The 23,642-nt window shown below is 35.5% G+C and overlaps 2 protein-coding genes across 15 annotated transcripts in view; one reads left to right on the forward strand and one right to left on the reverse strand.

The window, feature by feature from the left end:
- The first annotated feature begins 1,769 nt into the window (after window positions 1-1,769).
- LOC123548580 (slit homolog 3 protein-like) lies at window positions 1,770-12,945 on the forward strand. 2 transcript variants are annotated; one of them, XM_045335953.2, is made up of 3 exons: window positions 1,770-1,998; window positions 7,120-9,439; window positions 10,590-12,945. In XM_045335953.2, the coding sequence occupies exons 2-3, from the start codon at window positions 7,126-7,128 to the stop codon at window positions 10,919-10,921; spliced, it is 2,646 nt and encodes an 881-aa protein (XP_045191888.2). In that variant the 5' UTR covers window positions 1,770-1,998; window positions 7,120-7,125; the 3' UTR covers window positions 10,922-12,945. The 2 variants fall into 2 exon arrangements, with proteins under 2 accessions (XP_045191888.2, XP_045191889.2); XM_045335954.2 differs by lacking the exon at window positions 1,770-1,998 and adding an exon at window positions 2,159-2,316.
- Window positions 12,946-18,842: 5,897 nt separating this feature from the next.
- LOC123548579 (serine/threonine-protein kinase PRP4 homolog) overlaps window positions 18,843-23,642 on the reverse strand; it is a 40,834-nt gene continuing 36,034 nt past the window's right edge. Inside the window, exons 16-19 of one of the 13 annotated variants that reach the window (XR_008371409.1) lie at window positions 22,742-23,476; window positions 21,022-21,083; window positions 19,975-20,009; window positions 18,843-19,251 (exon numbers count right to left, since the gene is read on the reverse strand). The gene's annotated coding sequence lies outside the window, so the exon portion shown is untranslated. Of the gene's footprint in view, window positions 23,477-23,642 lie in introns of all 13 variants that reach the window. The other 12 variants (XR_008371407.1, XR_008371405.1, XR_008371403.1 and 9 more) reach the window with 12 other exon arrangements.

The raw sequence follows: 23,642 nt of genomic DNA on the forward strand, positions 1-23,642 counted from the left end.
TCCTCCACTCCTTTATAATTATTTAAGGACCCAGTTGTAGTTCTAAAAACAGATGACGTTTCTTTTTCCAAATGTAGCGCTCTTGTTCCATGTTAGTATATACACATACATGTATGTTTTATTGAAGACTGGGAATTTTAAGTAATATTTTTTCGAAATATGAAGTGTAGTATAAAAACAAGAACACGATGTATCCATCTAATAAAAAAAAACTAAGCGTTCGTGTTAAGCATCATCTTTAGTCAGAAAATATTTGCGTGCAACGCACCAGTTTTTTTATTTACATTAATATTCTTCTAGTTTTTAGATGAAGTATCAAAATAATGACAAACAATATGTGTTTTTGCTTTGAGTAAACACACATTAGCCTTACCTTCTAGAAATCTTTGGTTTTGTTAAACGTGAAAAGCAACGTAACGTTTTACCGACTCGCTCAAAACCTCGAAGTAATCTAAGAAACTAGCAAAGCTTTAACTTTGGGAGATAAACCGTCGGAAAGAGGTTTTTGTGGTGCTTAGCCTGCATTATGCATGATATTAAAAAAAAACGGTTACGTATAAATGTCACTTACTTCGAATTTTCTGTCAAATTTTGTTCCTTGGCCGTCATTTTATCAGTGTTACGCATGTTATCAGATATAATACAGGCTAAGCAGCACAAAAGTCTATATTCAATATCTCTATTTTATATGCACATGGTGCAATTCCAACTTTTTATTATACGTATTAATAATTACTCATGTTTATTAATTTTTATGCTTTCAATGCTTCAAGCTGTCATATGTATACCTTTAACCTTGTCATAGATACTAGTAGTTTAATCTAAATCTCTTAATATTTTACTTTAAGTAGATGTTTTAATTATGCTCAAAACCATTATTATGTTTGTCGGAAAATAGCTAAATATATTAATACTTGTTATAATTATGTATCGTATAATAAAGTATCTTGTATCTTGTATCGACCTTGATTCAATATGCTGAAGATATTGACCCTGGAAAACAAATTTGATACTATTTTAAATTATTTCCAAGTACACACTGAAAGAACCCAAAACTTTCCTATACCGATACAAATTAATCCAGGAATGAATCATGTAACAGAACAGAGATATTGTTTAAAATGCAATTAGTCGATTTACGAACACGACTTTAATGATATCAGGCTGAAGGAGACACTGTTTGCTTAATAGTTTTCTCATCAATTTCAGTCTCTATAGGTAAGAAAACTCCATGTACATGCAATGAAGCGTCATTTTAAGTAGCTCTAGGAAGCCTTTGCATAAATTTTACACAGCATCCGTGAGCAATTCACTTCTAACTTATACAAATTATTCTTAATTAGACAAGATCACAACTCGCACCCATGCGAAGCTTTTGGGATATGAAATACATAAATTTGAACAGTGTTAGAATAAGGATAAACAAGATCATTCATCGTTCATATACTTGAATATTTGCTACGTGTAGTAATCTGACAAAACTTAGTTATCTAAAGATTCATATTAAACGGCTCATTTAATAAATCCAATTGTCGTTTTCACATGAAGGTGCATGATGGAACACTGAACATGATAAAATGCCTATTTTATAAGACATATAAATATTCTTATTTTCTTACTTTACGTTCAGTACTTGCCGATTTTTTTTTTACAAATGATATCAATTCATTAATTTAAAGAGAGATTAATTTATTTCAAGCGAAAGTTAAATGTTAATTTGCCGATGGTAGTTAACGCGGACACCGGAAATCACATATGTGTCATAACTAATATTTTTTTCATTCAGAATAAATTATGGAAATTGCTGGGAAATCCAACTGAAAACCGTTTCCGCTTGTTACCGATATATTACAAGTTTTGACGTAATCTAAAGTTGCGCAAGGGGTACCAGAAAACCTATTTTCATTTTCGGAAAACAGTGATTACTCATAGTAAATCCAGATGTCATAACACCCACGTTTTACGAAAGGATTATCATGCAAAAGGACTAATGCAGTTGTAAGTGTTTTATATAACTATATTTTCTCTAACTACAAATGTATTTTGTGGTAATAATACTTCGGATTTCAGTATATATCTAGCATATAAGCACGCGTTCAGAGATCCGTAACCTGGTAACAGCATATAAACATCTCTGAGCTGAAATGTTTTACCTAGTATCCTTGGTGGTTTTGATCGAGTCTACCGTACGGACGAAAATATTTGAACCACTTGACATGATCAATATGGTCTAATCTGTTACCGGTAATCGGAAAGGTTACTTCAAACGATTTTTGAACTCATTAATGTGTACGTTTGTAGACCTCTACGTGCAAGGTTAGTGTCGTTTATACATCTCTTATATCACAGAAACATTTGTGGAAATATTTGGATTGCAGACCATACATACGGATATTCTCCCGATTTTAAAGGGGTAACAGTTTTATCAATGATATTATAAAAATCTCAATAAATAGGCCAACTTCTCGGCATGTCTAGTACTTACCTTTTGTACTGACAATCCTTATCAACATTTGTGAAAACATTGCTAATCAGTTCACGACATTTATTTTCTCAATTAAAAAGTACGTATTTGTGTATTTTATTATCAGTTTCGTAAATTATGTTTGTTTTAATTACTTTTATATTAACTATATTTCTTGAATAGCAATGCAATCTCGTTATAGTGTGTATCTCATCGAATTTCATCTGCTATAGAATTTTGCTGATTAAGCATTATGCTACAAAGACGTCTTTAATATGTTGCATGAGTACTTAAAGTTTCTGTTTTTTTTTAAAACTTAAGAACTTATCATTATTTTTTTTTACCTACTATAGATATAGGTAGATAATTCATTTGAATTCTTACATGATAATCATGCACCATGTAAAAGGTAATGCTTTATACTGTTTGTTATAGTTCAACCATCGTTTTTATCCAATGACAAGCGAGGGATTTTCAAACAAGAGGACCATGATGGTCCTGAATCGCTCACCTCTTCCCACATGACCCAGTTTTGAGTATGACGTCGTTTTCTCTATTATTTGATATAGTGACCTAGTTTTTGAGCTCATGTGACCCAGTTTTGAACTTGACCTAGATAGATATTATCAAGATAAAAATTCTGACCAATTTTCATGAAGATCCATTGAAAAATATGGTTTCTAGGTTTTTCTATTATTTGACCTATTGACCTAGTTTTCGAACGTACGTGACCCTGTTTTGAGCTTTACCTAGATATCATCAAGGTGAACATTCTCACTAATTTTCATGAAGATCTCATGAAAAATATGGCCTCTAGAGAGGTCACAAGGTTTTTCTATTTTTATACCTACTGGCCTAGTTTTTGACCGCACGTGACCCAGTTTCGAAACTGACCTAATATCATCAAGGTGAACATTCAGATCATTTTCATAAAGATCCATTGAAAATATGGCCTCTAGAGAGGTCAAAGATTTTAATAATTTTAGACCTACTGACCTATTTTTGACCACAGTTGACTCAGTTTCAAACTTGACCTAGATATCATCAAGATGAACATTCAGACCAACTTTCATACAGATCCCATGAAAAGTATGGCCTCTAGAGAGGTCACAAGGTTTTTTATTATTTGACCTACTGACCTAGTTTTTTATAGCAGGTGACCCAGTTTCAAACTTGGCCTAGATATCATCAAGGTGAACATTCTGACCAATTTTATGGAGATCCATTCACAAGTATGGCCTCTAGAGAGGTCACAAGGTTTTTCTATTTTTTGACCTACTGGCCTAGTTTTTGACCGCACATGACCCTGTTTCGAACTTGACCTAGATATCATCAAGATGAACATTCAGACCAATTTTCATACAGATCCAATGAAAACTATGGCCTTTAGAGAGGTCACAAGGTTTTTCTATTATTTGACCTACTGGCCTAGTTTTTCATGGCACGTGACCGAGTTTCGAACTTGACCTAGATATCATCAAGGTGAATGTTCTGACCAATTTTCATGAAGATCTTGTGAAATATATGGCCTCTAGAGAGGTCAAAAGATTTTAATAATTTTAGACCTACTGACCTAGTTTTTGACCACAGTTGACTCAGTTTCAAACTTGACCTAGATATCATCAAGATGAACATTCAGACCAACTTTCATACAGATCCCATGAAAAGTATGGCCTCTAGAGAGGTCACAAGGTTTTTTATTATTTGACCTACTGACCTAGTTTTTTTATGGCAGGTGACCCAGTTTCAAACTTGGCCTAGATATCATCAAGGTGAACATTCTGACCAATTTTATGGAGATCCATTCACAAGTATGGCCCCTAGAGAGGTCACAAGGTTTTTCTATTTTTAGACCTACTGGCCTAGTTTTTGACCGCACATGACCCTGTTTCGAACTTGACCTAGATATCATCAAGATGAACATTCAGACCAATTTTCATACAGATCCAATGAAAACTATGGCCTTTAGAGAGGTCACAAGGTTTTTCTATTATTTGACCTACTGACCTAGTTTTTCATGACACGTGACCGAGTTTCGAACTTGACCTAGATATCATCAAGGTGAATGTTCTGACCAATTTTCATGAAGGTGTCATGAAATATATGGCCTCTAGAGAGGTCACAAGGTTTTTCTATTTTTAGACCTACTGACCTAGTTTTTGACCGCACGTGACCCAGTTTCGAACTTGACCTAGATATCATCAAGATGAACATTCAAACCAATTTTCATACAGATCCAATGAAAAATATGGCCTTTAGAGAGGTCACAACGTTTTTCTAATATTTGACCTACTGACCTAGTTTTTGAAGGCACGTGACCGAGTTTCGAACTTGACCTAGATATCATCAAGATGAATGTTCTGACCAATTTTCATGAAGATCTTATGAAATATATGGCATCTAGAGAGGTCACAAGGTTTTTCTATTTTTAGACCTACTGACCTAGTTTTTGATGGCACGTGACCCAGTTTCAAACTTGACCTAGATATCATCAAGATGAACATTCTGACCAACTTTCATAAAGATCCCACGAAAAATGTGACCTTTAGAGTGGTCACAAGGTTTTTCTATTTTTAGACCTACTGACCTAGTTTTTTACCGCACATGACCCAGTTTCGAACTTGACCTAGATATCATCAAGATGAACATTCTGATTAATTTTCATGAAGATCCCATGAAAAATGTGACCTCGAGAGTGGTCACAAGGTTTTTCTATTTTTAGACCTATTGACCTAGTTTTTGACCGCACGTGACCCAGTTTCGAACTTGACCTAGATATCATCAAGATGAACATTCTGACCAATTTTCATAAAGATCCCATGAAAAATGTGACCTCTAGAGTGGTCACAAGCAAAAGTTTACGGACGCACGGACGGACGACGGACACCGCGCGATCACAAAAGCTCACCTTGTCACTTTGTGACAGGTGAGCTAAAAAGTAACCAATTTATTTTCATATTGTATCTGATCCACTTAATTATGAAGTAGTTCAAAATTAATGAGTATTCATTGTTCCGCCTATTATGGATTTCCCACATTCTAGGAGGCGGAGCAATTAACAAAGCAGGGACTGCATACAAGTAATGTGTCTATGTAATAAACGGACCAAATAGATAAATGAGCTGTGCCATGTGAAAACCAACATAGATCTAGTGCAGCATGGATCCAGACCAGCCTGCGCATCCGCACAGTCTGGTCAGGTTCCATGCTGTTCGCTAACAGTTTCTCTAATTACAATAGGCTTTGAAATTCTGACCAGACGTCTGGCGCGGCTCAAATATTTTAATGCAAGCTGTACTTTCATAATTCAAGTTTGACCTTTCTGCACCTTTCATTACCTCTACTGGTCTAAAAATAAACCAGGGTGCACTTAAATTCTACTTTGTCTTGTTTTATTTATACATGTAGTTGCTTGAATTGTACTGTTAGATCATTACGAGTTAAACCTGCATATTATATTTCCATTGAATAAGAATATAAAATTGTGTTCCACAAACTACTCGATAAGACTGATGTATTTATGATATAAACTAAATTAAAATCCAGCGCTGGATCAACCGCTGTTTTGCTAAAGGTTGGCACTAAAATGACCTTGTATAAAGTTGTAGTAAACATGTACTTCTCCACCATGAGTGAAGATAAGACTAGCCTATGAATTAACAGAAGGCGTGGTTAGTTTACTTCAGAGAACTTTTTGCGGTTTTGACCTGTCAGTTAAATGAAACGGGGCGTTAAACTATAAGCCGGTTATAGATACACTTATTGAACTTCTAAATGCACACTACGCTACGCTCCGTTTCGGCAAACTTAATTGCATTAGAAGTTCAATAAATGATCTATAACCTATACTTAAAGGGGGGGTAATCAGATTTCATTCGGGTAATGGATTGTTTGAAACTTTAACAACTGATCAGGTATGCACTGAGTATACATGCTAGATTTTCGCTGGAGATAATTTTTAAAATTTAAGTTTTCTTATCCTTGTTCGCGGCCCTGCATTATTTTAGCATTAGTGTGAATTTTATAGATATACTTTGCCTGAGAAATGATAGGAATATATGAACTATTGTATTATACTTGCCAAAGATTTTACCAATTGATACAAGAATTACCTCCACAAGTTTAACTGTATGTAGGAAATTAATAAATTCGGAAGCTGCACGCGAATGCACTTGTAAATGTAGAAGTTATATTGAAATGAAATAGAAATACTCCGATTTTTAATATTTTCATACTAAGAGGACCGTGCGTGCGTGCGTGTGTGTGTGCAAGGGGACGGGGTGTGTAATCACTTTATTTTGTCATACTGACACGATTATAGGTCAGATAGCGACTTGCAAGCTTTTGATAGAGAAATCCCGCAGATGCCTTCGGGCAGTATTTCAGACATGGGCGGATGGCTAGGTAGAACTCACCAACCTTTCATCGCATTAAAGAACTCTACACCCCAAGCTATGTTTCGAACTAATCCGACGTGGTGAGAGGTTTAAGCGATTTGAAGCCGGCGATCTTACCACTCGGTCACTGAGGCCTCCCTTGCTTGCTTCTCAGTCTAATTCGCATCTGTTCTTATTTTCGACTGACAAATTGTACTAACTCTTGGAGTATTTGGTTTTATACGATATGAAAGCAGGGTTCTTGACATTTCATTGCAGATCAGAATGACACCTTTGCTACCACTTCTATTCATTGTTGCTGCAACGACGGTTCTAGCAGACGACAGTTGCCCGGGACTACCGATTTGTTTCTGCAACAAGGACAAGACGTCTGTTAACTGCGAGGGAAAACATTTGACATCTATACCGAAAAATATTCCACCATCGGTCGTAAAACTCTACCTTGGCTATAACCAACTAACGAATATCAGTACAGGAGCATTTGCCTCGTTTCCAAAATTAGAACGTCTGCAGCTCGAGCGGAACAAGATCAATGTTATTCAACCGCACGCATTTCGGAACCTTTCAAATCTGGATCAGTTGGACCTACGAGAAAACAAGCTTATTACTGTTGGCGAAAACGCGTTTTCAGACATGAGAAGTCTGAAGATTTTGTATCTTATTACGAACCCCATCCAAAAAATCAACGAGTTAGCTTTTGTTGGAACAGAATCTCTGGAAAGTCTTTATCTTCAGTCTAACGCTTTGACAGAGATACCGCCATTAGGGAACATGACAAATCTAAAGAAACTAATTTTGGAAGGGAATGACATCATTAATGCCACTTTTCCTGCTTGTTTTAGAACTATCAAAAAGCAGTTGTCCATTGGCTTAAGTAACAACAATATCAAAATTCTAAGCAATGACACGTTCGAAGCATTACGCAATAAGTCTGTATCTAGCCTATATTTGTCAAGAAATGCACTAGAAAGAATTGACCCTGGAACATTTTTACCTCTTGGTTCAATAACGTCCCTGAAACTTGGATCCAATCCGTTAAATGCACAGGCGCTGCGGACGGCAATTGAAAGCTTGAAAGGAAAGAATATGGTTTCCCTCGACATATCAGGTATTCAGCTGAATGGTGTACTTCTCGAAAATACATTTGAACTTTTGAAGAATACTTCAATAACTACCTTAAATATGCGGTCAAATAAAATCTCAACATTACCAAACAAGGTGTTTTCTGGGCTTAATCAGCTTCTGCATCTGGACCTCACCAGTTGTCAGATTGAGCGGACATCCCCAGCGTCTTTCGAAGGATTGGATAAACTGACCATACTTATACTGAACAGAAACAAACTGATAAACGTGCCGAAGAATCTACCAACCTCCCTTATCTATCTTTATCTGGATAGTAATGAAATCACAGCAATTGGTGACAAATCATTCATTAACATGGCTTATCTGCAGGAACTGCGCATTCGCTACAACAAGATTCAAACCTTGGAAGAAGATTCATTTCTGGGTCTCCTGCAACTTAACAAATTGTCTCTGTACAATAATTTCATTGCAACCTTGCCAGGTAAAGTGTTTGATCCGCTTGTACGGTTGATATCACTAGACCTGGAGAACAACAACTTGGCGTCTATTCAGAACTCCAAAGGAAGATTTTCATCATTTGGGTCGCTCGTCTATTTGAATCTAGCCAACAACAAGATGACTTACATACAGCCGGACATCTTCCAGTATACACTTTCCATGAAGTATCTGCATTTGGAAAATAACTTACTAGGAGACCTGCTCTCTGGCGACTTCGGGGGCGGATTGTTTAAGGGACTAGTAAAACTTGAGGAACTGAATTTAATGAATAACAGACTCGTCGCCATTCCTGACCCTTCGTTCCAAGACCTTACTTCGCTTGTATTTCTAAATCTTACAAACAATAAAATCACCGGATGGGGCTCGAATCTCTTCAAAGCAACTCAGAACCTCCAAGTGCTAGATCTGACAAACAACCTCGTTGCCACACTGAAGAAAGAAAATCTCCAGGATTTCACCGCTATGAAAAGTTTGAATCTCACCGGAAACCCCTTTGCCTGTAACTGTGACTTACGCTGGTTCCGTGATTGGATGAATAAAACAAGTATCGTGCTGGCAAACAATGCATCTTACCGGTGTAATGGACCACATGACTGGGCGGGAAAGGCATTGCTTTCATTCGACAAGACTAAAATCAACTGCTTCTTTATAAAATGGTGGTACATTCTGATAGCTAGTGCGATTGCAGTTGTGATTGTTATAATCATATCGGGATTTACTTACCGTAAACGTTGGCGGGTCAAACTATTTTTCTACAAAATGACACGAAGAAGGAAGACCCGGAAATTCGGTGCTGCAGACGGACGTGGTAATTACGGCGCCATTGACGCGGAGGATGGCGGGGGAATATTTGACGCCTACATCTCGTGCGCAGAGGAAGACAAAAACTGGGTATTGACAAGCCTGCTGCCGGGTGTTGATCGAGGACAGATAGACGAGGACCGCCCGTTTGGGGGACAATTTTCTCTCTATTTTGAAGAGAGGGATTCGGCGCCAGGTAAAAAAGTTTACTAGTTACTCAATGCACAAATCAACCATGGAAAAGCGGGAAATTGCAACATTCATAGTTTTGCTTCGTTTTCAAACGATATTGGCATAATTGTTATAACAGCATGTGATGAATCACTCGCCTGTTCTTTTTTCTACAGTTTAAATAGATCTATTAACCTTAGAAATGGAAACATTAGAAAGAAAAAAAACCTGAAATCCAAATGTACATTTTAGCGCGTAAATTATGACTTGCTTGTGACCAGACACTGGCTATACTTCATATCAGGCTCGATCTTTGCTCTTGTCCGATAAGTATTTCCTGGACAATGTATATCCTGCATCCAGTCGCCAAAAAAAAACATGTAACTTATAGCACTACATTAGCAAGAACCGTAACTCTTTTTTGATGAAGTTTCAGTCTATCTCATTTTTAATTTTTCACAATTTTATCCTTAACAAAATCGTTTTGAACTTGTGAAAATAATAGTAGGACACTATACATGGTGATGTTTGACACCGTAAGAAAATGCCAGATGCAATGTGAGATCATCGTAGATCATGTGACATAAATCCATCTTAAAAACGAATTAATGATTTATTTGTCTATAATATCGTCATCTATAGATGATTATTGATTAATCTCCCATTTTGTTTATTATAAGGAACTTGAATTACTGATGTTAGGCAATGAGTCATGTGACATAAATCTATCTTAAAAACTGATTAATGCTCGATTTGTCTATAATATTGTCTTAGATGATTATGGATTAATCTCCCATTATGTATATTACTGTGGAGAAATATTGAACGTACTTTCAAGGAACTTGAATTACTGATACATGTATAAGGCAGTCATGTGGCATGAATCCATCTTAGAAAATGAATTATTTGTAGACCCTTTTTTATATCTATTACATTTTGTATTTTCTAGTACTGAGTAGAATTTTATAAAACTTGATGTAGTCTAGAAAATGCAGCGCAAGAAACATAACTCGGTCTTGAATACATGTATAAAATATATTTATCTCCCTTTTGTGTACAATTATTTGAAATTGATTGCTTGAAATACACTTTAGCTGTAAAAATACTTCATTATCTCTCCTTTTGGGAAATATACATCAGCTTTACTGAAAAATATATTGTTTTCTTATCTTTAGGTCGTTCAGTGGCCGGAAACATCTTTGAGAATATGGTCATCAGTCGCAAGGTAATCGTTATCCTGAGCAGCAACTATCTGCAGAGCCCAATGCACATGTTTGAATATGATCTGGCTGCAGAAAGGATGTATGATCGTAAACTTGAAGAAATCATTGTAGTCCATATTGAAAAGGGTCTTCCTGAAAGGATTCCAAAGCGGATCGCCCATACTATGAGAAGGAATAAAGTTGTAGAATGGAGCGATGATCCCGATGCGAAGGAGCATTTTAAGAATCAAATTAATGATATTCTTGGAAGGAAGGCCGTGGCCGCGGATTACGAGGCAGAATAGAGAAAACGGGCAATATATTATACACCTTAACATCTTGCACCATAGAAGAGGAAAAGTGCATCGAGATTTCTTAGAACTGGTTTTGGGACTATTTGGTTCAGTAGTTAAACACTCGCTATAGAAACAATTTAAGACTATACACAACGATTACTTCCCCAAACGGTACAGTATCTTAAAAGAAAAGAGTGGGGAGAATTGACAAAAATACATTTTTTCTATTAACAAAATCTCGCAAATTGATATCCAAGATACTACCATTAATTTTGACTTTACTTTTGGCAGGTTTGTCGGAAATTGGACGGATCTTTTTTTTTAATATTTCCTACGCAAACGTTAGTTGTTCTCGTGATACGATATTTCGGTCAGTGTAAGGTATATACAGTACGTAGCAACTAGATGTACGCAAACTTCACCAACAAAGAATTTACCCTTAGTATTTTTGTGAATATGATTGTGGTTCTTATTGGGAGGAGATGCGGACAATATGTGAAGAGGCAGCTTGATTTTTAACAACCGTAAAAAAATAAAAAGGTAACTGGATGGTTTCAGTTGTTCAGTATCACTTTAAGCACAAGAAAATCAACAAACTGAAGCTTCTAGACAGCAATGTGTGCATCGATCTCGTGACTCATTGTTTTAGTTAAAGTTTGGAAGTATAAACAAATGTTAATTTGGAAATGTAATGTTTGATGAAAATATTTTGTTCTTTTTGATAGACGTCAGTAATCAAAAGTAAAAAATCCAATGAAAAAATATGTAGAAATACGCAATCGTAGGATCCCAGAGTTACAACACAGTAGACTTTTTACATTTGAGTAAACTCGTTCTCGTATGACTGGTCAGTTTTTATACGCCCGTCGGCGTAAATTATGTGAACACCCGTGGCGACGGGAAAGCATAGCCGCTCTTTAAGTCGAACAGTTTTCATTTGATCTTTATCAAACTTACTGACAATGTTTGTGAGCATAATATCTCGGCCAAGTTCGATAACCATCCAAATCGCCCCTAACACTCTTAGATTATGACCCTTGAATTACTCGAAAAACTGCCAATTTCGATCTTCGCCAAACTTGCTGAATGTTTGTGAGCATAATATCTCGGCCAAGTCCGATAACTACCCAAATCGCTCCAGGCAGTCTCGGATTATGGCCCTTAAATTACTCGAAAAACTGCCAATTCAGCATTTCCGCTCTCTAAGTCGAACAGTTTTCATCCGATCTTCACAAAACTTGCTGACAATGCTTGATAACCACCCAAATCGCCCCAGGCATTTTTGGATTATGGCCTTGAACTTGCGCAACTGGATATTTAGGCGGGCGTATTTTGTGAGTCTGGCACTCTTGTTAAATAATGAAAGAATCCACGAGACATGTGATCTTTTTGTTCTTAACTTTATTAATCTAACGAAAGAATTTATACAACGGAAAGAGGTAAGAATAGGACCAAATGATAAACCATGGTACGATTTTACAATAAGTCGAACTTCAAACGCGACTGACAAAAACTATTTGCGGTTAAATCTAATTAATGAAATGTCCGCCTGGAAGTTGTATAAAGATATAGAAATTAAGGCCGATCATCAGAAGAAACACGTAAAACCTCACTGAATGATATTTGTGTTAATAACGCATATCGAAACTGGGAAAATTGTTAAACTGCTGGTTAAAGTGCGACCTACTTTATGCATTGATGACATTCTTACAGGAAAAGCGATTGTTTTAAACCAGTATTTTATTTCCGTTTTATCCGATGACTGGATATATTTTCTACCATGTATGAAAAAGAATGCAAGAACAAGAAATAATTGATACACTGCATATATATAATTTTATTTTCATATGTTTGACGTCGCGAGATTTTTAACCTTATTTTAATGTTAACGTCATTTTGTGTTTCAGCAGGAAAAGCTTTCAATTGATAAAAAGAATATTACATTTATGTCTTTCCAAACTCGTTGTATATAACTGATAAAATGCTCGCATTTTGTTTTATTAAACTCGTTAAATAAATTCAAAATGAAAAGAAACTCGTGTAATATCCTCTATGACTAATGTACCAGTTGAAATGAGTCGCCGTAAAAGCTTAAAGGAACACTTATCTCCAAGTGCATCATTTTTAGCTCGACTATTCATAGAATAGTAGAGCTATTGGACTCGCCCATGCGTCGGCGTCCCGATTTGGTTAAGTTTTTGTATGTAAGCTGGTATCTCAGCAACCACTTGTGGGAAAGGATTGAAACTTCACACACTTATTCACTGTGATAAACTGACTTACATTGCACAGGTTCCATAACTCTATTTTGCTTTTTTACAAAATTATGCCCCTTTTTTGACTTAGAAATTTTTGGTTAAGGTTTTGTATACAAGCTGGTATCTCAGTAACCACTTGTGGGAATGGATTGAAACTTCACAGTTATTTACTGTGATAAACTGACTTACAGTGCACAGGTTTAATAACTCTATTTTGCTTTTTTACAAAATTATGCCCCTTTTTCGACTTAAAATTTTTTGGTTAAGGTTTTGTATGTAAGCTGGTATCTCAGTACTCACTAATTGGAATGGATTGAAACTTCACACACTTGTTCACTGTCATGATCTGACATGCACAAAGCAGGTCCCATAACTTTATTTTGCTTTTTTACAAAATTATGCCCCTTTTTCAACATAGAAATGTTTGGTTAAGTTTTTGTATGTAAGCTGGTATCTCAGTACCCACTAATGGGAATGAATTGAAACTTCACACACTTGTCCAATGTCATGAGCTGATAAGCACTATGCAGGTTCTATAACCCTATTTTGCTTTTTTTAAATTATGCCCCTTTTTCGACTTTCGTATTCATTCAATCGACAAGGCTGTTGAATAGTCGAGCGTTGCTGTCCTCCAACAGCTCTTGTTTATCATTCTATTCGTAAATATGATGACAAAATTGTTGCCAAAACAGCTTTTGTAATGCCATTTTGTACAAACAGGACGATCGCGACCTTTCCGATTATCACAGTGCATATCCATATCGGCGGACTTTTTGCGAAATCTGCTATATTGGTGGTTTCTTTGCATCGGCACCGGCTTTTCTTTGCTATAAACAACGTCCAGTCCGAAACTGAGTTATCCATGAAAATAGATATAATGCGCAGGCAGGATTGCAAGCAAAATCGCTGATAATTTAAAAGTAAACACTACAATACGTAGTAAAGACATTCTAATGTTCCGTGCTCTATTTTTGAGCAGCAGATTGCAGCTCACTTTTCGCCTCCTGTATCGACCTCGACATTGTTTATAGCAAACGGAATAGCTGGTACCGACGCAAAAACCGCCGATATAGCATGCATCGTGATTATAGACAAATTTCACTGAGAAGTTGAGAAATAATGAAAAAAGTTCTGTTTAAACTTATGTATAACCACTTGCTTAGCAGTAATCTTTTATACAAGAATCAGTCAAGTTTCAGTTCATACACGTTCACCAATCATTTGACATTTATCATCCGATATATAAAAGATGAAAGAAGTCAACATGTATAGTTTTTCTGTGATATTTTAAAAGCATTCAACTGATTTTAGCACACGGAGTAATGGCCCAACTTGCGACTGACATTTAAATACCAGTGGTGTAATTCTCCGCTTTTAAGCTTTTCCTTTGTTTGTGTGGTGACCCAGTTTTGAACTTTGCCTAGGAATCATCAAGATAAACATTCATACCAAGTTTCGTGAAGATATGGTCATAATTTCGAACTTGGCATTGGAATCATCAAAATGAACATTTTGATCCAAGTTTCATAAGATAGAGTTATAAATATAGCCTCTAGAGTGTTAACAAGCTTTTCCTTTGATCTGAGCGGGTAATATAGTTTTTAACCCCACATGACCCAGTTTCAAATTGGCATAGGAATCATCAAAATAAACATTCTGACCAAGTTTCATGAAGAAAAGGTCATGAATATGGCCTCGAGAATGTTGACAAACTTTTCCTTTGATTTGACAAAGTGACTTAATATCTGACCCTGTATGACCAAGTTTTGAACTTGGCATAGGTTTCATCAAGGTAAACATTCTGACGCAGTTTCATGAAGATTGGGTCCTAAATGTGGCCTCTAGGATGTCAACAAATGACTTGGTGGCTTGGTTTTTGACTCCACGACTCAGATTCCAACTTGGCTTAGAGATCAACATGATAAACTTTCTTTGCAAATTTGTTCTAATCAAAGTCTATATAGCTGAAAGGGCCCAAAACTCAAATCCATGATGGAATTTAACCGTTTTTTTTTGTTTAAAAGAATGACTTAATAAAATTGTGTGTTTAATTCAAATGTAAAATGTCACTTCTATTGTGTTCATAAGGTAAAACTTAACAAATTTTGGCTCTTTAAAGGGTCAATTTGGGGCTGTAACCGGAACCTAGGATTTGATAGATTTATCATGGAATCCAAGATCTATTGTTATTAAAGATATCTTGCAAGATTGTCTCAAATCAAACCATAAATGAAGTCTCTATATAGCTGAAAAGCCAAAATAGCAAATTTTGGCCCTTTAAGAGGCCATAACTCTGGAACTCATGATTGGATCTTGCCAGTTTTTGAAAGGAATTAAGATATTATGCCAATACAAGTTGTGTGCAAGTCTGATTAAAATAGATAGCAAAAAGATATGGTCTATCACGTTCACAAGCCAAAATATCACAGTTAACTCGGGAAACCATGAAGGAATCTGGCCAGTTTTCGTAGAGAAACTGTGATAATATGCCAATACAAGTTGTGTGCCAGTTTGATTAAAATGAATTGCGAAATGTGGTCTCTATTGTGTTCACAAGAAATTGTGGACGGACGAGATGAAGGGCAATCACAAAATCTCACCCTATCACTGTGACAGGGGAGCCAATAACATTTAACAACACACTTTTGCTTGGTTTCCTGTGCCCAGGTGTTCAATCTCATATATTATGAAACCCAGATTTTAAAAGTGATTCCAATATGAAGTTATTTCTCACCTTTACGTTCTTCTCAATTCTTCCGTATTCTATAATAAAGGACAGGAAATAGACATCATTATTCAGTTCTGTTAAGAGTTCTCATCGCAAGTTGATGCAGTTCTGTTATTTTAGAAATAATATGAGCCATGCCATGAGAAACATAGTGGCTTTGCGACCAGCATGGATCTAGACCAGCCTGCGCATCCGCGCAGTCTGTTCAGGATCCATGCTGTTCGCTAACAGTTTCTCTAATTGCAATAGACTTTGAAAGCGAACAACATGGATCCTGACCAGACTGCGCGGATGCGCAGGCTGGTCTGGATCCATGCTGGTCGCAAAGCCACTATGTTGGTTTTCTCATGGCACGGCTCATATATCCGAAGTAGTTCTTTGTAATTTAATAAAATCATATTTTGAAGTTCAAATGTGAAGTGAGTGAGCTGGGTTTTACGGCGAATCGACACAAAATGGTCATATATCGCGGAGAAGTCATATTGCAAACGCAAACTGTAAAGCATAATGCATTGATGTAAAAATGTAAAGCATACCTAAAAACATCCATGTAAAAATGTAAAGAACGCTATGAATAATGTAAAACATATCTAAAAATATCCATGTAAAATGTAAAGCATATCTAAAATCAGTTATGTAACAAGAGGACCACGATGGTCCTGAATCGCTCACCTTTCCCCACATGACCCAGTTTTGAACCGAGTATGAGTCATTTTTTCTATTATTTGACATAGTGACCTAGTTTTTGAGCTCATGTGACACAGTTTTGAACCTGACCTCGATATCATCAACATAAAAATTCTGACCAATTTTCATGAAGATCCATTGAAAGATATGGCCTCTAGAGAGGTCAAAAGGTTTTCTATTATTTGACCTAATGACCTAGTTTTTGAAGGCACGTGACCCAGTTTTGAACTTGACCTAGATATCATCAAGGTGAACATTCTCACCAATTTTCATGAAGATCTCGTGAAAAATATGGCCTCTAGAGAGGTCACAAGGTTTTTCTATTTTTATACCTACTGACCTAGTTTTTCACTGCATGTTAACCAGTTTCAAATTTGACCTAGATATCATCAAAGTGAACATTCTCTCTTTCATGAAGATCCATTGAAAAGTATGGCCTCTAGAGAGGTCACAAGGTTTTTCTATTTTTAGACATAGTGACCTAGTTTTTGAGCTCTTGTGACCCAGTTTTGAACCTAACCTCGATATCATCAACATAAAAATTCTGACCAATTTTCATGAAGATCCATTGAAAGATATGGCCTCTAGAGAGGTCAAAAGGTTTTTCTATTATTTGACCTAATGACCTAGTTTTTGAGGGCACGTGACCCAGTTTTGAACTTGACCTAGATATCATCAAGGTGAACATTCTCACCAATTTTCATGAAGATCTCATGAAAAATATGGCCTCTAGAGTGGACACAAGGTTTTTCTATTTTTATACCTACTGACCTAGTTTTTGACCGCACGTGACCCAGTTTCAAATTTGACCTAGATATCATCAAGATAAACATTCAGACCAACTTTCATACAGATCCCATGAAAAAATATAGCCTCTAGAGAGGTCACAAGGTTTTTTTTATTATTTGACCTACTGAGCTAGTTTTTGACGGCACATGACCCTGTTTCGAACTTGACCTAGATATCATCAAGGTGAACATTCTAACTTTCATGAAGATCCATTGAAAAGTATGGCCTCTAGAGAGGTCACAAGGTTTTTCTATTTTTAGACCTACTGACCTAGTTTTGGACTGCACGTGACCAAGTTTCGAACTTGAACTAGATATCATCAAGATAAACATTCAGACCAACTTTCATACAGATCCCATGAAAAATATGGCCTCTAGAGAGGTCACAAGTTTTTTTTATTATTTGACCGACTGAGCTAGTTTTTGACGGCACATGACCCAGTTTCGAACTTGACCTAGATATCATCACGATGAACATTCTGACCAACTTCCATAAAGATCCCATGAAAAATGTGACCTCTAGAGTGGTCACAAGCAAATGTTTACGGACGCACGCTGCCTGATCACAAAAGCTCACCTTGTCAATTTGTGACATGCAAGCTAAAAATGTATATACGTGTGTGTTAAAATATCAGCTGCACACATAATAATATTGCAAGATGTAAATAAAAATATGAAATGTTAGATTTTTTTATATATTCCTATCTGCTTTAAAAACGATAAAATATTTCCGACTGAAACGTTTTTAAATAACTCTTTCAAAGATTGAACGTCATCATATGTACTGCGTTGTGTAGCAAAGATGTGGAAGAATTCTATCTGGAGTGAATAGCCCAAATGATATATTAATAAACACCTTTATTCAAGAGCAAACCACTGCTTGAGATATATTATTTCGATTCCAACACATTATCGAGGATTATTATGTACACCTGCATTCTGCCTCAATGAAATCCTCCAAATATTTGCCCGTTTTGTAAGGGTCTGTCAACCATGCTATGAAATAATAATTGTGACCTACAGTGAACTGTTTATATAACACACAATTTTCAAGAAAACAAATTGGGTCATCTTAGAATTAAGAACATACCTTTATGCAACAATAGTTTGTTTAATCATCGGCTTTGTGTATATACAGATGTTGCGTTTTGTCCCAGCTGAGCTAACTAACCTTGAGCCTGCTGGCAGCAAGTGATTCTGCCTTTGCAACCAGTGCAGACCAAGGTCAGCCTACATATCCAAGCAGTCTGATCATGGTCTGCACTGTTCGCTTGTCAGTAAATTTTCAGTAAACACCATGGTATTTCCCAAACTGAATGATGAACCAGTCCATTATAGAAATTTAGCAGGGCAAGGATTAAGTGACAGGATCTGCCAATGTCGCAACACCATATCATAGATGTTCACGATTATTTTCCTTGAAGTTTGATCTGGTTGCAGGTCCAAAATAATAAAACAAAAAAGATCAGTTCTTTAACGCAATATTTTATACAGTTTTCCTTAAAAGATTTTAACATACTAGTAATTATATTCATAAACATATTATATATATAGAATTATCACAACAACATCATTCAGCACTATCATGATTAGAGCTAGGGGCAATATACTTTGTATCTGTCCCATAGTCAGTACAAATGCTTTAAGATAATCCATGAAAACCACAGTAAAATTTTCAAGTCTGAATTTCCTAGGCAACAGACTAAAAAGACAATGTTACGGAATGTGTAATGTATTTCCACTTCTCCACAGTAACAACATCTCTCCAAGCTGGTTTTATTATGGTACACGACTTCTTCTACAAGCAGACGTTACGCTGGTGAACAACTTCTCAGAGCAGATATGTATGCCATTATACCAAGATGTTAAGTAACTTACCTGAAATACATAAAATACAAGTTAACATCTAATCAGCATTATTCTATATTCTGTACTCGGTCCAGTCTGTTTTCCTTTAAACAGTCATACTGTGAAATCTTTTAATTTCATGGGCATATTTATTTTGGTTTTGCCAAAAATGGCTGTTTTGTGGGAATATAAATTTAATGGATTTTGACATGGAATGAGCATTTTATAAGTTCATCAAAGTTCAATTGGGCTCCCACAAATATTAATAATTTCGCAGTATTTTCAGTTTAACATTCACTAATAGTTACAAAGTAAGTAACCAAAGCAACAGCCATTGTGTTCTCGAGAGATTTCACCAATATTAATTCCCCCTACCAGTGCCAATAGATTACCGTCTAATTTAGTTAATTTAGCAGATGGATAATGGTCAATACAAATCACGAACTGTGCCCAAAGCCTTGTGTCACTGTATTTTATTTCTTCCAGTTTTCAAATATCATGTGCCCACTTGGCTTTCATCACTGCTACAAATGCCATGAATTTTGGTAAGATTTCCCTTTACCAAACCAAATTCTCCCTTTTTGTTCTCCTGCTAAAAAAGTATGGAAAGGGTATTATTTTTTTGCAAACTGGATTAATCTGTCTTATAAGGAAGTCGAAAAACAGGGATGTTTTTCCTTGATGTTTTAATTGCTGCAGTTGCTGCAGTAACAGGACATATATAGCTCTGCCTTTCTGAACTTTGGTAACAACCTGATTTTGTAGAGTAGCTCTTTTTTCTGGATCCCCTGAAAATGTAAAACATAGTACATCATATTGTGATCATATCCTCTACAGCAAAATGTTAAAATTCTCTAATTTTATTACAATATAAAATATTCAATTCTGAGAAAATTATCTAATTGAAAAAAAAAATACAATAAATAATATAATATGATTTAGAAAGATTGAAAACATTTTCATTTAAAGTTTCATCCAATGATTTTGCCAGAAAAAAAATATATGGAAGATAATATTAGATGAAACAATGGAACATATTAAAACCAAAACAGTTTTCTTATATGGATGAAAAGAGCTACTTTATGTTTTGTGAAGAAAGAGATGTGTCAAATCACAGGCATTCACAAGAACCTATACTTGCTGCTCCCTACCCTCCAACTCTTAAGAAGTTTTAAAAAAATACATGTAGTATTTAAACACATTGATCAAGTAATGTTTTCAGATTGAGAGTTTATAAAGAAACAGTAGAATAAAAGTCACAGACCTTTGTCCTGGAACATTCTTTGGTGATGAAAAAATAAAATTATCGCCTATAAAAATGAAGTTATTTTGAAATTTCTCTACTCTTAAACTTGTTTTTGATCTCACAATTCTGAGAATAATACAGTGGTGTAGCTAATGCAGATCTACTTGCTACCTCTACATGGATTATGCTCAACACTGTTTTACAAAAGTCTTTCATTCAATAAACCAAACCAGTCTTCCTGGATTTTGCACCAATACAAACTTGTTCTCCATAAGTAAATGACAATTTCTCCATATGAATTAGAGGTTGAGTATAAATTACTTCAGATATATTGTCTTTCATTATATAATAACTTAAAATATATGCCATGCTTCGAGACTGAACTTGCAATCTCTTGATACGCAGTCCCGAGCTCCACCTACTGAGGCGGGCCATACAGTTATTTTTCCATATGGTAAGTTCAGTCTTTTGACTACCTTGTAACCTCTTCCTTTTGAAAGTTGTTGGCAAGCTACACCACCACTTAACGTAATTGAAACAGAAGCTTTGTTTACCACTGGAAACCTCGAGATGTCAAGGTTAATCCTGAACAAGACTTCTTGCTTGGGTCTCTCACCTACAGGAAAATAAAAAGACGAAAATAATCAAACATATCCAATTCACATATGGCCTTCTCTGAAAGAAAATTCTTTTGATCATTTCATTTTTCACTAATAAAATAATCCATTTGACAAATCATTGAGTGAACAGTTCAAAACCAAAATGCAATATTTTTCATTTTAAGTCAACTCTGTTGTTTTCAAAAACATGGAAAACAAACTTATTTCCATTTACTTCTACTATGATATCACCACTGTCTGCAGTTTTTCAGTCAGGATTTTATGCCAGAGCTAACTTGACCTCTACCAATAAAAGGTACCCTATGTAGCTTTTGTTTCTTTTGGATTCGGCAGAGTTTCCAACAGTATTTCAGTTATATTACAGCAGGCAGTAAACCTTAACAGTGTTTCTGGATTCTGTACCAGTACTAACCTGTTCTTCACTAGTAACTGCCAAAACTTTCTCATATGAATGAGATGTGGATGACTAATGATTTTAGACAGAGAATACATGACTCCCCACACACCCACCCCCGCTCTGTAGATCTACGCTCTCCCTACTGAGCTATGCAGGCAAACAACATAGCTTCAGATGGAATGTAACTGATCAATGTGTTCTTGAAATCTGACCCTATTTATCACCTTTCTTTAAAGCCAATTTGAACTATAAATATAACATTTTGAAATTACATGCACTACGTATTTTTACTAACATATCTCCTTTACACAGAAACTTAATAAAAATTCATGTTATACACATTTTCATTAACATCTGCCCATAAGTCATTAAGGAAAGACAAAAGAATCATTGCTAAGTCACATTTATTACTAACACTTTCTGTAGTCTTTTCACTTTTTAAAGGACATGATTCAACTAGTGTATGGCCAAGTCAGTTAAAGTATCTCAGATAAGTACTTTCTAGCTCGATTTACAGACTGACAATACGAAATTCTACATATTACTAGTATAGCTCATCCTTGTTTTGATTTATACTCTGAGACAACACATCTGGTTCATAACAAAACAGTGAGTCAACCAGTCTACACTATTATGGCAAACTAAATATAACTCTTCTCACGGGCTGTTGTACTGGTCTAAGAAACCCTTCAAGTCAGTTAAGATATGAGTCATGAATATCTGACAGAACAACTATTTCTTTGAACCGAAGGTCACATGGCTCACAATGTATGTTTTGACAGAACTATTTTCTCTTCAAGTCTAATAGCACATGGCTCATCATGAATGTTTGACAGAACTACTTTTTCTTTAAATCGAAGAACACATGGCTCACAATTAATGTTTTGACAGAACTATTTTCTCTACTAGTCAAACAGCACATGGCTCATCATGAATGTTTTCGAAGTAATGGTCTAAATACTGTGACATATAATGGAACATTTTATAAGGCAATTGAATGCATAGCAAATCAACAGCTGTACTTTAAAATGTTTTGAGAAATCATGTAACCAACAAAAAAGGTTAACTGAATTGTTTTGCTAATGAATCTACTAATGAGCAGTGGTGAAAGAAAACAGCTCAAGTATCATTTACAAGTTATCCAGCATTCATACTAATGCCTCGTTTTTCTTTCACCACTGTGTTTTCTTCATGGGTCACAGTACATTTGGTATACAAGTTTTACGTGAAATTGTTCCCGCTTTTCTGCACATGAACCTTTTTTTCTGGTCTGTGTAAGATCGTTTTGTTGTATTCTAGATGCTTTCATCATCATCTGACCTTGACAGGGTTGCCAGGGGTTGTAAAAGAAAGTAAAATTCATACAGTATTTTATTACATAAAGAAAAATATCAACATCACATAACTCAAGCAGCATTTTAACTTTTTCAAACTGAAATAAAATTTCTTACAATTTCTACATGATTTCTTTTCATTAACTGTTAATTATATTAACATGAACACTAACACAAAAATCACTCTCTCAATAGAAAAATAGATTACCAAAAAGTTTTACTCTTTCTGGACCAAGGAATTCAAAATATCACCATCTTCTAATCGACCTGCATAAAATATCAATACATTATCAAAACACTCTGTGACATCTTTGAGTGGACAATAACAATTTTCAGACAGCACAAAATTTCTTGATTTCTGAATGTATCATACAGCCTCCAGGAAAAAGTTTAAATGATAGTTTGTCTTAACAATTTGTCTTTACATTTTACAGCATCACAAAACTTAACTGTAAATGTCCAAAAATGTTTCAGTTTTTTACCATTTAATAGAAAAGAAATGGGCACTTCAATTTGTATTTCAATGTGAAAACTAGACAGTTTCTTTTAAAATGAATTCACTTCACTTTGGCACTTCTGCACTTATCTTTTTCATTATTCAGCAAAAACTGACAACTGGTTTGTAGAAAACGTCACCATGGAATTTCTGAGAATAAATCTGCAAAAATAATCATTAAAGTCTCATGTGTTGGGCACTATGTTCTAGCTGAGTTAAACAGATGTGTTAAGTTTCCATGCCAAATTCATTAATCTTGAATTTTATCTAACAATTACATGACCAATCAAAAATAAGACTTAAAACAGCTTTCCAATACAAATTACTT

Source organism: Mercenaria mercenaria, chromosome 6 (genome assembly GCF_021730395.1).
Source record: "Mercenaria mercenaria strain notata chromosome 6, MADL_Memer_1, whole genome shotgun sequence".
Taxonomy (NCBI): Eukaryota; Metazoa; Mollusca; class Bivalvia; order Venerida; family Veneridae; genus Mercenaria; species Mercenaria mercenaria.

Coding starts and splice junctions, on each gene's coding strand:
- LOC123548580 (XM_045335953.2), top strand. CDS start 7,126: ATGACACCTTTGCTACCACTTCTATTCATTGTTGCTGCAACGACGGTT. Junction 9,440..10,589: donor AGAGAGGGATTCGGCGCCAG/GTAAAAAAGTTT, acceptor TCTTATCTTTAG/GTCGTTCAGTGGCCGGAAAC.